The 15019-nt window shown below is 44.2% G+C and overlaps 1 protein-coding gene across 1 annotated transcript in view; it reads left to right on the forward strand.

The window, feature by feature from the left end:
• The window catches only part of col9a3 (collagen, type IX, alpha 3), a 57498-nt gene that overhangs the window by 12747 nt on the left and 29732 nt on the right, over window positions 1-15019 (forward strand). The window contains 5 exon segments of the mRNA XM_084334127.1: window positions 4208-4243; window positions 4845-4868; window positions 5162-5215; window positions 6791-6844; window positions 9209-9250. Of these exon segments, the coding sequence (XP_084190253.1) occupies window positions 4208-4243; window positions 4845-4868; window positions 5162-5215; window positions 6791-6844; window positions 9209-9250 (210 nt within the window).

Here is a 15019-nt window from a genome sequence, read left to right on the forward strand (position 1 = left end):
CATCTCTCGTTGTGTTTGAGGTGGATGTTCATCTCTTGTTGTGTTTGAGGTGGATGTTCATCTCTCGTTGTGTTTGAGGTGGATGTTCATCTCTCGTTGTGTTTGAGGTGGATGTTCATCTCCTGTTGTGTTTGAGGTGGATGTTCATCTCTCGTTGTGTTTGAGGTGGATGTTCATCTCCTGTTGTGTTTGAGGTGGATGTTCATCTCTCGTTGTGTTTGAGGTGGATGTTCATCTCTCGTTGTGTTTGAGGTGGATGTTCATCTCTCGTTGTGTTTGAGGTGGATGTTCATCTCTCGTTGTGTTTGAGGTGGATGTTCATCTCCTGTTGTGTTTGAGGTGGATGTTCATCTCTCGTTGTGTTTGAGGTGGATGTTCATCTCCTGTTGTGTTTGAGGTGGATGTTCATCTCTCGTTGTGTTTGAGGTGGATGTTTGTTGAGGTGGTGGGGTTTTTCATGCATCAATTTGAAACAAGTTTGCGAGCCTCTTGACTGTTTGAATTAGGGATGTTAAAAATAGCTAATAATATTATTCAATATTAGACATTCATTGATCCAGAGGCAACCGGCTATTCGTCTGCTATTTGTAGATATATCAAGACAACAACACAACTTGCCCCCAGGGACAATAATATTTCATCTATTTCCATCTATAATATCAGTGATTATGACCAGACGGAACACTCACACAGGAACGGGCTAATTTAGATACAGTATGTATGTATTATTTACAGATAATTGAAGGTACCTCAAAAACATGAAACCAAGCCACGTGTGTGTGTGTGTGTGTGTGTGTGTGTGTGTGTGTGTGTGTGTGTGTGTGTGTGTGTGTGTGTGTGTGTGTGTGTGTGTGTGTGTGTGTGTGTGTGTGTGTGTGTGTGTGTGTGTCTCTATGTGTGTGTGTGTGTGTGTGTGTGTGTGTGTGTGTGTGTGTGTGTGTGTGTGTGTGTGTGTGTGTGTGTGTGTGTGTGTGTGTGTGTGTGTGTGTGTGTGTGTGTGTGTGCGTGCATGTACTATATGCATGACATGTGCATCTCCATGGCATCGCTAGCCTCTTTACCAGTTTGCACAGTGAGGAATGCATGTGACACCATTTTGTTAAGGCTGCTCGTCTCCTGCCCAGCTGCCACACATACACTCCAAATACAGCTGTGGGGGGCGGGGGGGGGGGGGGGGGTTCAAGATGATGTAGATGTGAGGATTCAAGATTCAAGAGGTTTATTTGTCACATACATACCAGGGCATACAGTGAAATGCGGGTGGTCATGCCTGCATCGATTGTGCAATAATACAATAATAAAATAGACATAGACATAGACATAGACAAAAAAAACAGGTAATAAAAAGACATAAGATGTGCATGATAAAAATAGACATGCTAAATTCCTGAGAAGGCACTGGTTCCGATGTACACACTACTATACAATATACAATTTTAACTCTGTCATTATGCTATACTTACTTTATCTAAAGTTCTAAACTATACTATACAAGAACCACATCTGTTCTTTCCTTAAAGTGACTTTTATATTCCTCATTCCGTTCAAGTGACTTTTCCATTTAGTTTAAAGTGACATTTTGTTTAAAGCGATTGCAGCATGTGTGTTGTGTGTGTGTGTGTGTGTGTGTCGTGTGTGTGCTCATGTGTACTTGTGTGTGGACAGTTCAGTGTTCAAGACTCTGATGGCCTGGGGGAAGAAGCTGAGCCGGAGTCTCTCTGTTCTTGCAGCGTGTGACCGTAGGCGCTTGCCTGACCTCAGCAGCATGAACAGGCTGTTGTTGGGGTGGTGAGGGTCCTTCATTATTCTGCAGGCTCTGGATTTGCACCTCCTGTTATATAAGACCTGCAGGGGTGGTAGTGCAATACCCGTAGTACGCTCTGCTGAGCGCACCACTCTCTGGAGGGCCTTCCTGTCCTGACCAGTGCTGTTTCCATACCAAGGATGCGGTAGATGTGAGGATGAGGTAGATGTGAGGATAGGAAGAGGTAGAGGATGAAATACCTTGCAAGACAGCTCTGAAGGAAAGCATGGCTAATTAATTAGATTACAGGAAATAGTTCTGTTCAAATGGTCACATGTCAGTTTGGTTTTAAAGCTTGCAGAGGAAAACACTTCTTTCTAGTCTATAGACTCTGGTCTGGAACATCACAGTGGAAGCCCATTTCACAGGGTCTTGATATTGATATTAAAATGATTGGAAGTCTAGGAGGGAAATGTCTCCATCTTGTTTCTTTCTCACAAGGGACCATCATGTGTGTCTAACTGTATACATACATACATATATACACATATACATATACATATACGCTCCAGTGCAGACAAGCACACAGCCTGTGTTTACAGTTCAGTTAACAGGGAGGTGTCAGGACAGGAGCCAGTGAGGTCAACAGACACACACACACACACACACACACACACACACACACACACACACACACACACACACACACACACACACACACACACACACAGACACACAGACACACACACACAGCCCACACAGACACACACACACACACACACACACACAGCCCACACAGACACACACACACACACACACACACACACAGCCCACACAGACACACACACACACACACACACACACACACACACACACACAGACACACACACACACAGCCCACACACACACACACACACACACACACACACACACACACACACACACACACACAGCCCACACAGACACACACACACACACACACACACACACACACAGCCCACACAGACACACACACACACACACACACACACACACACACACACACACACACACAGACATACAAGCTTGATGATAATCATTTGGATTATTTAGGTACGAATGTGTCTCTGAATGTGTTATGGATCCGACTCTCTTGTTTGTATGTTTGTGAAAGGGGAGAATAATCTTCCCTCCTTGCTATTGGTTGAAATGAAAACACTGGCTGTGTGTCTCTGTGTGTGTGTGTGTGTGTGTGTGTGTGTGTGTGTGTGTGTGTGTGTGTGTGTGTGTGTGTGTGTGTGTGTGTGTGTGTGTGTGTGTGTGTGTGTGTGTGTGTGTGTGTGTGTGTGTGTGTGTGTGTGTGTGTGTGTGTGTCTGTGTGTGTGTGTGTCTGTGTGTGTGTGTGTGTGTGTGTGTGTGTGTGTGTGTGTGTGTGTGTGTGTGTGTGTGTGAACACTGGCTGTGTGTGTGTGTGTGTGTCTGTGTGGGCTGTGTGTGTGTGTGTGTGTGTGTGTGTGTGTGTGTGAACACTGGCTGTGTGTGTGTGTGTGTCTGTGTGGGCTGTGTGTGTGTGTGGACAAGGCCGACTCATTCACTCACTGATTCACACAAACATGCAGGTATTTCTTCTGTTTGCACTTGATGGAGACAAATCTTTTAAAATATATATATTAATAATAATAATAATAATAATAATAATAATAATAATAATAATAATAATAATAATAATAATAATAATAATAATAATAATAATAATAATAATAATAATAATAATAATAATAATAATAATTCTGGTCCGTTCATTTTAAATGGTATTGAGTTGTAAGAGATATTCTTGCCATGCTGATATTCCTAAGCACTGTTAGAGCAGACTATTGTAAAACATTGTTTTTCTTTAGATAATATACCCAATAATATTCAACAAACGTATTGATTCTAAAAGGTTGATACTGGAACTTCATTATTTCAGTCAATAATCATGAAAACTGGCAAATTTGTAACTCTTTATAAAAACGAACTAAACGCAGTTGATTAAGAAACACGTTGAAAGCAACACAGTTCGACTGCTTCCACGTGTCAGTAGATCTGTTCGCACATCGGCGGGAAACTTTAAGGAAAAAATAAATATTCTATAGAGGAAACATATTCGTGATCAACTCCTATGTTTATTGTAATATACAACGGGTGACAGTGGCTCAGGAGGTGGAGCAGTCATCTGGTAATCCAGAGGTTCCATTCCCGCTCCTCCCAGGCAGTGTGTTGAAGTGTCCTTGAGCAAGACACTTAACCCCTAACTGCTCCCGATGAGCAGGTTGGCACCTTGCGTGGTCGCCTCCGCCGTCGGTGTGTGAATGTGTGAGTGGGTGGGTAAAATGTGAGGAACAAATTGTAAAGTGCTTTGGATAATGTACCATTTACCATACAAGGTAAAGTTCTGTGCCACTAATATACAATATCCATCTGTGGTTGTTTCTGTGTCTGCAGGGGGATGCTGGACCATCTGGCCCCGCTGGACCTCCTGTAAGTACCATCACACTTCATATAGTACTGTCAGTACCATCACACTTCATATAGTACTGTCAGTACCATCACACTTCATATAGTACTGTCAGTACCATCACACTTCATATAGTACTGTCAGTACCATCACACTTCATATAGTACTGTCAGTACCATCACACTTCATATAGTACTGTCAGTACCATCACACTTCATATAGTACTGTCAGTACCATCACACTACTGTCAGTACCATCACACTTCATATAGTACTGTCAGTACCATCACACTTCATATAGTACTGTCAGTACCATCACACTCCATATAGTACTGTCAGTACCATCACACTTCATATAGTACTGTCAGTACCATCACACTCCATATAGTACTGTCAGTACCATCACACTCCTGTCAGTACCATCACACTTCATATCGTACCGACACACTCCTGTATGAAACCACTGTTACCACGGGCCTGGGCTCAATTTACTTTCACTTCAATCACTTTAACATGGAAATAGAAACTGCAAATGCACACACTGCCTGAATTGATTGCATTGAAAGTGTGCTGCACATCCCCCTCTGTGTTTGTGACTTAATCTGCCTTCCCCTGTCTTCCGTAGGGCAGAGGGCGGTCAGGAGCTCCAGTGAGTACAGAGCATGATCACCATCATCATCATCATCATCATCATCACTGTGTGTGTGTGTGTGTGTGTGTGTGTGTGTGTGTGTGTGTGTGTGTGTGTGTGTGTGTGTGTGTGTGTGTGTGTGTGTGTGTGTGTGTGTGTGTGTGTGTGTGTGTGTGTGTGTGTGTGTGTGTGTGTGTGTGTGTGTGTGTGTGTGTGTGTGTACATTGTATATGCATTATAGCCCTGTCTGTGTGCCAGTTATAGTATCGTCTGTGATCTTGTTGCACACATCCTGTATCTGTTGATTCCAGGGGCTTCCGGGAACCAACGGCCTGTCAGGCGGAGCCGGACCACAGGGGGCAGCAGTGAGTATCTCTCTGGAGGGCAGTTCCTCTCTACGCAGCACAGCCAACGCATTCCCACAACCACCACGCCGCTAGAACCACCCCGCCGCTAGAACCACCCCGCCGCTAGAACCACCATTAGCACCGTTAGAAGAATCGGACTGGAATGGCGTTGTGTGGAAAAGTCCTCTATCAGGCCCTGCTGGGCAGATCAGGCCCTGCGTTTAGTGCCCCACCTAGTGCCCAACCAATCCAAATGTAATTTGAAATTCTGAAATGTTATGTCAGTATGACTGCTGATTTAGTAGTGGAATTATTTAATCAATGCCCTCTTAGTTATTTAATTGGTTGTAGGGTCAAGTCGGCCAATCAGAGGGCCCCTCAAAACGTCAATCATCATTTCAACTGAACGGCAAAATGTCAAAACAGCTGATCTGATTTAAGGAAAAATGGAAGGGCCCCCAAATTATATTTAGCCTAGGGCCCTCAAGAGTCTAGGGACGGCACTGCTTTCTATGATCGGACCCACTTATTATCCTCAGGAAAGTGACACGTCCTCTCATTGTGATCATATTCTCACTGGTATATATTGTACAGGACACCTCTACTGACTCATGATTCACTTAACTCCTCATCTGAACCAGCATCCAGACAGAGGGTCTCTCACGGCAGGGAGAGAGAGTGGCTGTGAGCTGGGGGGGTGCGAGGGGATTACATCTGACTTGTATTCTTCACATGTTTGAATGCCACTGATTGTGAAGCCAAGTGATGGGATTTGGCTCCAATAGGATTATATGTATTTCATGTAAATGATGAGATGTTGCAGACACTAGATAGATAGATACAGTAGATAGATAGATAGATAGATAGATAGATAGATAGATAGATAGATAGATAGATAGATAGATAGATAGATAGATAGATAGATAGATAGATAGATAGATAGATAGATAGATAGATAGATGATAGAAAATATGAAATAAAAATAAGGGTCTGATCTACTAATACTGTACTCCTCTCCTCTCCACTCCTCTCCTCTCCTCTCTCCTCGCTCCTCTCTCCTCTCCTCTCTCCTCTCTCCTCTCTCCTCTCTCCTCTCTCCTCTCTCCTCTCTCCTCTCTCCTCTCTCCTCTCTCCTCTCTCCTCTCCTCGCTCCTCGCTCCTCGCTCCTCTCCTCTCCTCTCCTCTCCTCTCCTCTCCTCTCCTCTCCTCTCCTCTCCTCTCCTCTCCTCTCCTCTCCTCTCTCTCTCTATCTCTCTCCTCTCTCTCTCGCTCCTCTCTCCTTTCTCCTCTCCTCTCCTCTCTTCTCTCCTCTCTCTCCTCTCTCCTCTCCTCTCCTCTCCTCTCCTCTCTCCTCTCTCCTCTCCTCTCTCCTCTCTCCTCTCCTCTCTCCTCTCCTCTCTCCTCTCTCCTCTCTCCTCTCTCCTCTCTCGCCTCTCTCTCCTCTCTCCCTCTCTCGTCTCGCCTCTCTCTCCTCTCTCCTCTCCTCTCTCCTCTCTCCCTCTCTCGTCTCGCCTCTCTCTCCTCTCTCTCTCGTCTCTCCTCTCGCCTCTCTCTCCTCTCTCCTCTCTCCTCTCTCTCTCACCCCCCCCCCAGGGTGGTGAGGGTCTGGCAGGACTTCCTGGACCAGCTGGCGCTGACGGCCTCCCAGTAAGTACAAGATATCAGCATTGTATATTATGACCCTAATTCACACTGAGATGACAGTTGAACAGCGTCCTTGTTGACGCTGACAGTGAAGTACTGCCACCTAGTGGATCTCTGTTGAATAACCCAAGATCAAAGAGATGAGCCTCAAGCCAGGGTGGATGAAAATGCATAAAAACAGACGTGGTATCGACTACTGCGCACTAGGTCTGTCACATTTAGGGATGCCCCGATCGATCGGCCAGCGATCGGTATCGGCCGATATTCAGTATAAATATGAGATTGGTGAATTCCGATAATGCTTTATTTTCGCCGATCGTGAAAACCGATCGAAAAACATGATCCAATTCTTAGCGGAGATCTCACTCGCTGACTTCAGTCTCAGACACACGGAGCTGCAAACTGCCGTTCCTCCTTCTCCTTCTCCTGCCCCTCCCGCACCCATGTAAACAAGCTCGGGCAATAGTCTGCTCTAACCTAGTGCATGCGACCTCCGTGTGCTAACGTTAGCTACCGTTACTGTTTAAACAGAATGACCCAGTCAACTATTCACTTTTAGTTTAATACATGAGGCATTGCCTAACGTTATCTAGCTGGCTAGCTACTGATAGCTGCTGATATCAACAAATGCTCCAGCAATAGTCGAGTGCATGATAAGTTACCTCCGTTGACTCGTTAGCCAACGTTAGCTCACGTTAGCTCACGTTAGCTCACGTTAGCTCTATACTAAATAGTTCACTGAGGCGTTGTCTTAACGTTATCTAGCCGGCTAGCAGTAGCTACGGATAGCTCCTGATATCAATGTCTTATAACATTGATTCGATGCGTATTCGAGCTGAGGGCATGCTGAATGTGATTCCAAAGCACAGTATACCAATAGGGTCCAGCTGCAGCGCCGGAGAATCCTGGCTGTAGCTGGAGGCTACTCGAGTACACACAGACAGTGGAGCTGTTTGCAGATAGCGAGCATTTTGACTTGTTGCGTGGTGGCGATGTCTCGCAGATAATACAACTACAAGTATGATTATATAATATATATTTTTTATAAAAAAAAATATTATATATATATTTTTTTATTTTTTATTTTTTATACCAAAAACGATCGGTATCGATCGGTATCGGCCGATATGGCTCATAGACGTTCGGTGATCGGTATCGGTGGCAAAAAACGTGATCGGGGCATCCCTAGTCACATTATTTTAGAATTTCGAATTTAATTTCGAATTTACATAAAAACACGAGATTCAAACTTGAAGGGAGAAATTTGAATAAAAAAATATATATATATATTAGGGCTGTCAAAATTAATGCTTTAACTTTGGAGATTTTGTTGAACATTTGTATTTCACAGGAGAGAAACTGTATTCAAAGAAAGCTATTAAAATAGTCTTTGAATCTAAATATACTTTCTTTGTGTTGATTTTACATTAATTCCATGATTTTACTCAAGTTAATATCTGTTACAAGCTTCGGTCTTAAGTAGAAAAATGCTATTTTTAATCTAGATTGATCTAGATTAATTACAGAAAATTGTGAGATTAATTAGTAATTTTTTTTATTATTTACAGCACTAATATATAATAATAATAATAATAATAATAATAATAATAATAATAATAATAATAATAATAATAATAATAATAATAATAATAATAATAATAATAATAATAATAATAATAATAATAATAATAATAATAACTTTTAAAAATAAGGATACCGGTAAAAACGGTAAAACACGTATTCCAAATAATTACTGGTCATGGTTATTTTTAGACTTTCAATTTTAATATCGCTCAGGAGTCGACCAGCATGCCGGCGCGACTAAGTGACGGTATTTGTTAGACGAGGTCTGGCAGAGAACTTCTGGAACGCTCATCGAAAGAGCAGAGGCCTGAAACTACCGTTACATAGTAGCTCGTTTATATTTGGGTGTTGATAGCCCAAGAAATTATTGAAACAGGATCATTTCAATTCGATGCTAAATAAGGTTTTACGCATGCGTAAATTGTACTCTATTTGTATTATTATCTTCGTCGTTTTTGATCACGGTAGTGATCACGCTAGCTGTCTGTCTTTTGGAGTGCGTTTGGAGCTTTGTGCCGTTTCAGAGGAGGATTATGAGGCGAGGTAAGAAAATAATTGTTTATACATATAATAGTTTCTACATAGCCAACCTGAGGGCGCGTTTCCATTGTTTCTAATGCTTCAGGAGCATGTTTACATTTGCTCAGCCATCTTCTTCTAAAATCGTGTTTGTCTTTTGTGTTGTACAGTATGCAGTATACAGTATGTACAGTATGAAAACAAACGGTCAGGTCATATAGGTGAACAGAATGATACCTAACATACCATCTCTCTCTTTGCCAGGGTCTTCCTGGTGCCCTCCCCGACGGCAGTGGGGACCTTCTGGTACGTGAGATAATGATATAATGATAATTGTGTTATTGTTATTGAAGAGAATGTACAAAGGCAATGGCAAGTAGATACTTAAATACATAAAGAAAGATCAAAGAGGTAGGGATATACTGACACACACGAGTTAGCAGAGATCTACAGATATAAACAGAGTTATGCTACTGTTACCGAGTCAGCTTCAGAGTCAGCCTGGGTACTGACCCCAGGAGCACTGACCCCAGGAGCACTGACCCCAGGAGCACTGACCCCAGGAGCACTGACCCCAGGAGCACTGACCCCAGGAGCACTGACCCCAGGAGCACTGACCCCAGGAGCACTTAGGTGGGGATGCCAATATACAGTACCAGCGCTCAGGTGGGGATCCCAATATACAGTACCAGCACTTAGGTGGGGATCCCAATATACAGTACCAGCACTTAGGTGGGGATCCCAATATACAGTACCAGCACTCAGGTGTGGATCCCAATATACAGTACCAGCACTCAGGTGGGGATCCCAATATACAGTACCAGCACTTAGGTGGGGATCCCAATATACAGTACCAGCACTTAGGTGGGGATCCCAATATACAGTACCAGCACTCAGGTGGGGATCCCAATATACAATACCAGCACTCAGGTGGGGATCCCAATATACAGTACCAGCACTCGGGTGGGGATCCCAATATACAGTACCAGCACTCAGGTGGGGATCCCAATATACAATACCAGCACTCAGGTGGGGATCCCAATATACAGTACCAGCACTCGGGTGGGGATCCCAATATACAGTACCAGCACTCAGGTGTGGATCCCAATCCATAGTTTAAGAGACACTGGTTTACAGTAGTCCAAGGATATAAGATGTGTAGACTGACTATAAAGACATGTGGTCAGTGTCTCTATAAAGACATGTGGTCAGTGTCTCTATAAAGACATGTGGTCAGTGTCTCTATAAAGACATGTGGTCAGTCTCTCTATAAAGACATGTGGTCAGTCTGTATATAAAGACATGTGGTCAGTCTCTCTATAAAGACATGTGGTCAGTCTGTCTATAAAGACATGTGGTCAGTCTCTCTATAAAGACATGTGGTCAGTGTCTCTATAAAGACATGTGGTCAGTCTGTCTATAAAGACATGTGGTCAGTGTCTCTATAAAGACATGTGGTCAGTCTGTCTATAAAGACATGTGGTCAGTCTCTCTATAAAGACATGTGGTCAGTGTCTCTATAAAGACATGTGGTCAGTCTCTCTATAAAGACATGTGGTCAGTCTCTATAAAGACATGTGGTCAGTCTGTCTATAAAGACATGTGGTCAGTGTCTCTATAAAGACATGTGGTCAGTCTGTCTATAAAGACATGTGGTCAGTCTCTCTATAAAGACATGTGGTCAGTCTGTCTATAAAGACATGTGGTCAGTGTCTCTATAAAGACATGTGGTCAGTCTGTCTATAAAGACATGTGGTCAGTCTGTCTATAAAGACATGTGGTCAGTGTCTCTATAAAGACATGTGGTCAGTGTCTCTATAAAGACATGTGGTCAGTCTGTCTATAAAGACATGTGGTCAGTCTGTCTATAAAGACATGTGGTCAGTGTCTCTATAAAGACATGTGGTCAGTCTGTCTATAAAGACATGTGGTCAGTCTCTCTATAAAGACATGTGGTCAGTCTGTCTATAAAGACATGTGGTCAGTGTCTCTATAAAGACATGTGGTCAGTCTCTCTATAAAGACATGTGGTCAGTGTCTCTATAAAGACATGTGGTCAGTCTGTCTATAAAGACATGTGGTCAGTCTGTCTATAAAGACATGTGGTCAGTGTCTCTATAAAGACATGTGGTCAGTGTCTCTATAAAGACATGTGGTCAGTCTGTCTATAAAGACATGGGGTCAGTCTCTCTATAAAGACATGTGGTCAGTCTGTCTATAAAGACATGGGGTCAGTCTCTCTATAAAGACATGTGGTCAGTGTCTCTATAAAGACATGTGGTCAGTCTGTCTATAAAGACATGGGGTCAGTCTCTCTATAAAGACATGTGGTCAGTCTGTCTATAAAGACATGTGGTCAGTCTCTCTATAAAGACATGTGGTCAGTCTCTCTATAAATACATGTGGTCAGTGTCTCTATAAAGACATGTGGTCAGTCTGTCTATAAAGACATGTGGTCAGTCTCTCTATAAAGACATGTGGTCAGTCTGTCTATAAAGACATGTGGTCAGTCTCTCTATAAAGACATGTGGTCAGTATCTACACTAATACACTGGCGCTGCTGTGATGGCTGCCTTTCTGATCGCTCCGACGAGACTGTGCTTTATTTTGTTAATTTTTATAGTATTAGGAGTTTTATTTGCACCAACTGTTGGTGCATTATATGTGTATGACCGTCAGTCAATCATTGACATTGGATTAAGAAAAACTTACCGTTTGGATTGCTCTCTGGATCGGATCGCTGAACAGCAGAAATGGCCCACCGAGATCCTTTGTTATGCCGGCCACGGACAAGAAAAAAAGCTGCCGCGAAGACGAGGAAAGAGAGCCGGGGTCCGGAACAGACTGAGGTCCAAACGACACAGAACCACATTGCCCAGCATATTGTTGGCCAATGTGCAATCGATAGGAAACAAATTGGACGACATCAGAGCAAGGATCCAATTCCAGAGGGACATTCGGGATTGTAACGTCCTCTGTTTCACAGAAACTTGGCTGAGTCCAGATGTCCCGAATCATGCAATAGAACCGGCAGATCACTTCTTCGTTCTACGAAAAGACCGGACGGCATTAGAGTCACTAAAGAAGAAAGGAGGCGGCATCGCCTTCATGATAAACAAGGAATGGTGCGATTTAGGCAACACAAAGGAAATGTCTAACCACTGTTCCCCAGACCTGGAGTTTATCACGATAAAATGTCGACCCTTCTTCCTCCCAAGAGAGTTAACGTCCATCATCCTCATCGGAGTGTACATTCCACCACACGCGAACACTGAGGTCGCACTTTCAAAACTTCACGACGAGGTAAACAAACTCCAGGCAGCTAACGTTGACGCGGCCATTTTGGTCTTGGGGGATTTCAACAGCGCGCGTCTTAAAAAGGTGCTGCCGAATTTCTATCAGCATGTGACCTGTCCCACCAGAGGCGAGAACATATTAGACCATGTATACTCGCAATTTAAGAATGGGTACAAGTCACAGGCTCTTAGTCCATTCGGTAAAAGCGATCACGTTGCAATTTTTCTTTTGCCTAAGTACAAACAGTGTCTCAAGCGAACGCCGGTGGTCTCGCGAGAGGTTAAACGTTGGACCGTGACGTCAGTAGAGTCACTCCAAGCAGTGCTGGGAAGCACAGAATGGAGTGTACTCCGTGATAACACAGCCAATATTAACGAATACACCGAAACGGTGATTGACTATGTCTGTACTCAGGTAGAAGTAATAATCCCCACCACCAAAATTAATATCTACCCAAACCAAAAGCCCTGGGTAGACAAATCCGTCCGTGAGGCTCTGAAAGTGCGCACATCAGCATACAACACCGGGCTGGTGACAGGCAACATGGAAGAACACAAGATGGCAAGATACAACGTCAGGAGAGCAGTAATAGAGGCAAAACGGCGTTACAGGGATAAAGTTGAACTTCAGTTTGAACAGGCTGACTCTAGAGGCATGTGGCAGGGCCTCAGAACAATGACAGACTACAAAGGAACCCCCCTCAAACTGAACAGTGACATCTCCTTAGCAAATGATCTCAACTCCTTCTATGCGAGGTTTGAGGCTGTGAATAACAACACCAGCCTACAAACCACGGCAATGGGGGGGGGGGGGTCTGCTGATGGAGACTCAGTGTTCAGGGTAACAGAGCATGAGGTGAGACGGATCTTTAAAAAAGTGGATATCAGGAAGGCAGCAGGACCGGACGGCATCCCCGGCCGCGTCCTAAAAGTCTGTGCCGACCAACTGGCCCCGGTATTCACTGACATCTTCAACCTGTCCTTGGAACAGGCCGTCATCCCCACCTGTCTGAAGAAGTCCACCATCATCCCTGTACCCAAAAAATCTACGCCCGCTTGCCTCAACGACTACCGCCCTGTAGCCCTCACCTCCATAGCCATGAAGTGCTTTGAGAAGCTAGTGAAGGGCTACATCTGTTCCTCCCTCCCCATCAACCTGGACCCTCTGCAATTTGCATATCGCCCCAACAGGTCCACGGAGGACGCCATAGCCCATGTGCTGCACACAGCAGCATCACATCTGGACAAGAGGAAGGGGAACTATGTGAGAATGCTGTTCATCGACTACAGCTCAGCATTCAATACCATAGTCCCCTCCAAACTCATAGCCAAGCTCAGGGACCTGGGCTTGAACTATGACCTGTGCCAGTGGGTCCTGGACTTCCTGACGGGCAGACCCCAGGTGGTAAGAGCCGGCAACTGCACCTCCTCATCCATCACGCTCAACATAGGGGCCCCCCAGGGCTGTGTTCTGAGCCCCCTCCTCTACTCCCTGTACACACATGACTGCGTAGCACAGCGGAACAACAACACCATCATCAAATTTGCTGATGACACAGTAGTGGTGGGCCTGATCTCTGCCAACGACGAAAGGGCCTACCTGGAAGAGGTAGAGAACCTGTCACAGTGGTGTCAGGAGAACTGCCTCTCCCTGAACGTCAGCAAAACAAAAGAGATGATTGTGGACTTCAGGAGGTCGGGGGTCAAGGACTACAGCCCCCTCAGCATCGACGGGGCACCAGTTGAGAGAGTGAACAGTTTCAAGTACCTCGGAGCCCACATATCCGAGGACTTGACATGGACCACACACATTGACAGTGTTGTGAAGAAGGCACGACAACGCCTCTACTTCCTCAGGCGCCTAAGGAAGTTCCAAGTCAGTCAGAAGATCCTTAGGAACTTCTACTCATGTACAATAGAGAGCATCCTGACCGGCAACATCACCTCCTGGTTTGGGAATAGCACTGCACAAGACCGTAGCAGACTACAAAGAGTGACACGTTCAGCCGAACGCACAATTAGAGGGGGGCTTCCCACCCTCCAGAACATTTACAACAAGCGGTGCAAGGGGAAGGCTAAGAGAATTATTAAGGACTCGAGCCACCCGAACAACTGCCTCTTTGAACTGCTGCCGTCAGGCAAGCGATACCGGAGTCTTATGGCGAGCACAGAAAGACTCAGAAGGAGCTTCTATCCCCAGGCCATCAGGCTGCTAAACGAACAATAATCGCTAAACGAACAATAATCACCATGCAACAACCATCAAATGCACACAGCACACACACCCACACGCACACACACACTCACTCAAACAAACAACACACTGCAGCACCCACTCTCCACACTTTAGATCACACAAACACACTTACACTTTATATTTATTGATAAAGGATTTGCACTACAACTCGTACACCTACTGTGAATTGTACCTAAACTGCACCTTGTCCATTTATGCCTTGCACTATATAGTATTGTATATTAGTACACTGCACAGTATTGTATATTGTATGGTAACTACGTCTACGAACATTGTACATATGTCTAAACTGAACACTGTGACCTCTTTTTTTTCTTCTAATTTTTACTATGTTTTTATTTCATACTATCTTGTCATGCACAGTCTCTGGAGCGCAACAGTAAGAAGCATTTTGTACAAAAGTATTCTGTACTTCTGTATGACAACTATTAAAGAAACTTGAAACTTGAAACTATCTCTATAAAGACATGTGGTCAGTGTCTCTATAAAGACATGTGGTCAGTCTCTCTATAAAGACATGTG

The sequence above is a fragment of the Notolepis coatsorum genome (genome assembly GCF_963971535.1).
Source record: "Notolepis coatsorum genome assembly, chromosome: 17".
Classification (NCBI taxonomy): domain Eukaryota; kingdom Metazoa; phylum Chordata; class Actinopteri; order Aulopiformes; family Paralepididae; genus Notolepis; species Notolepis coatsorum.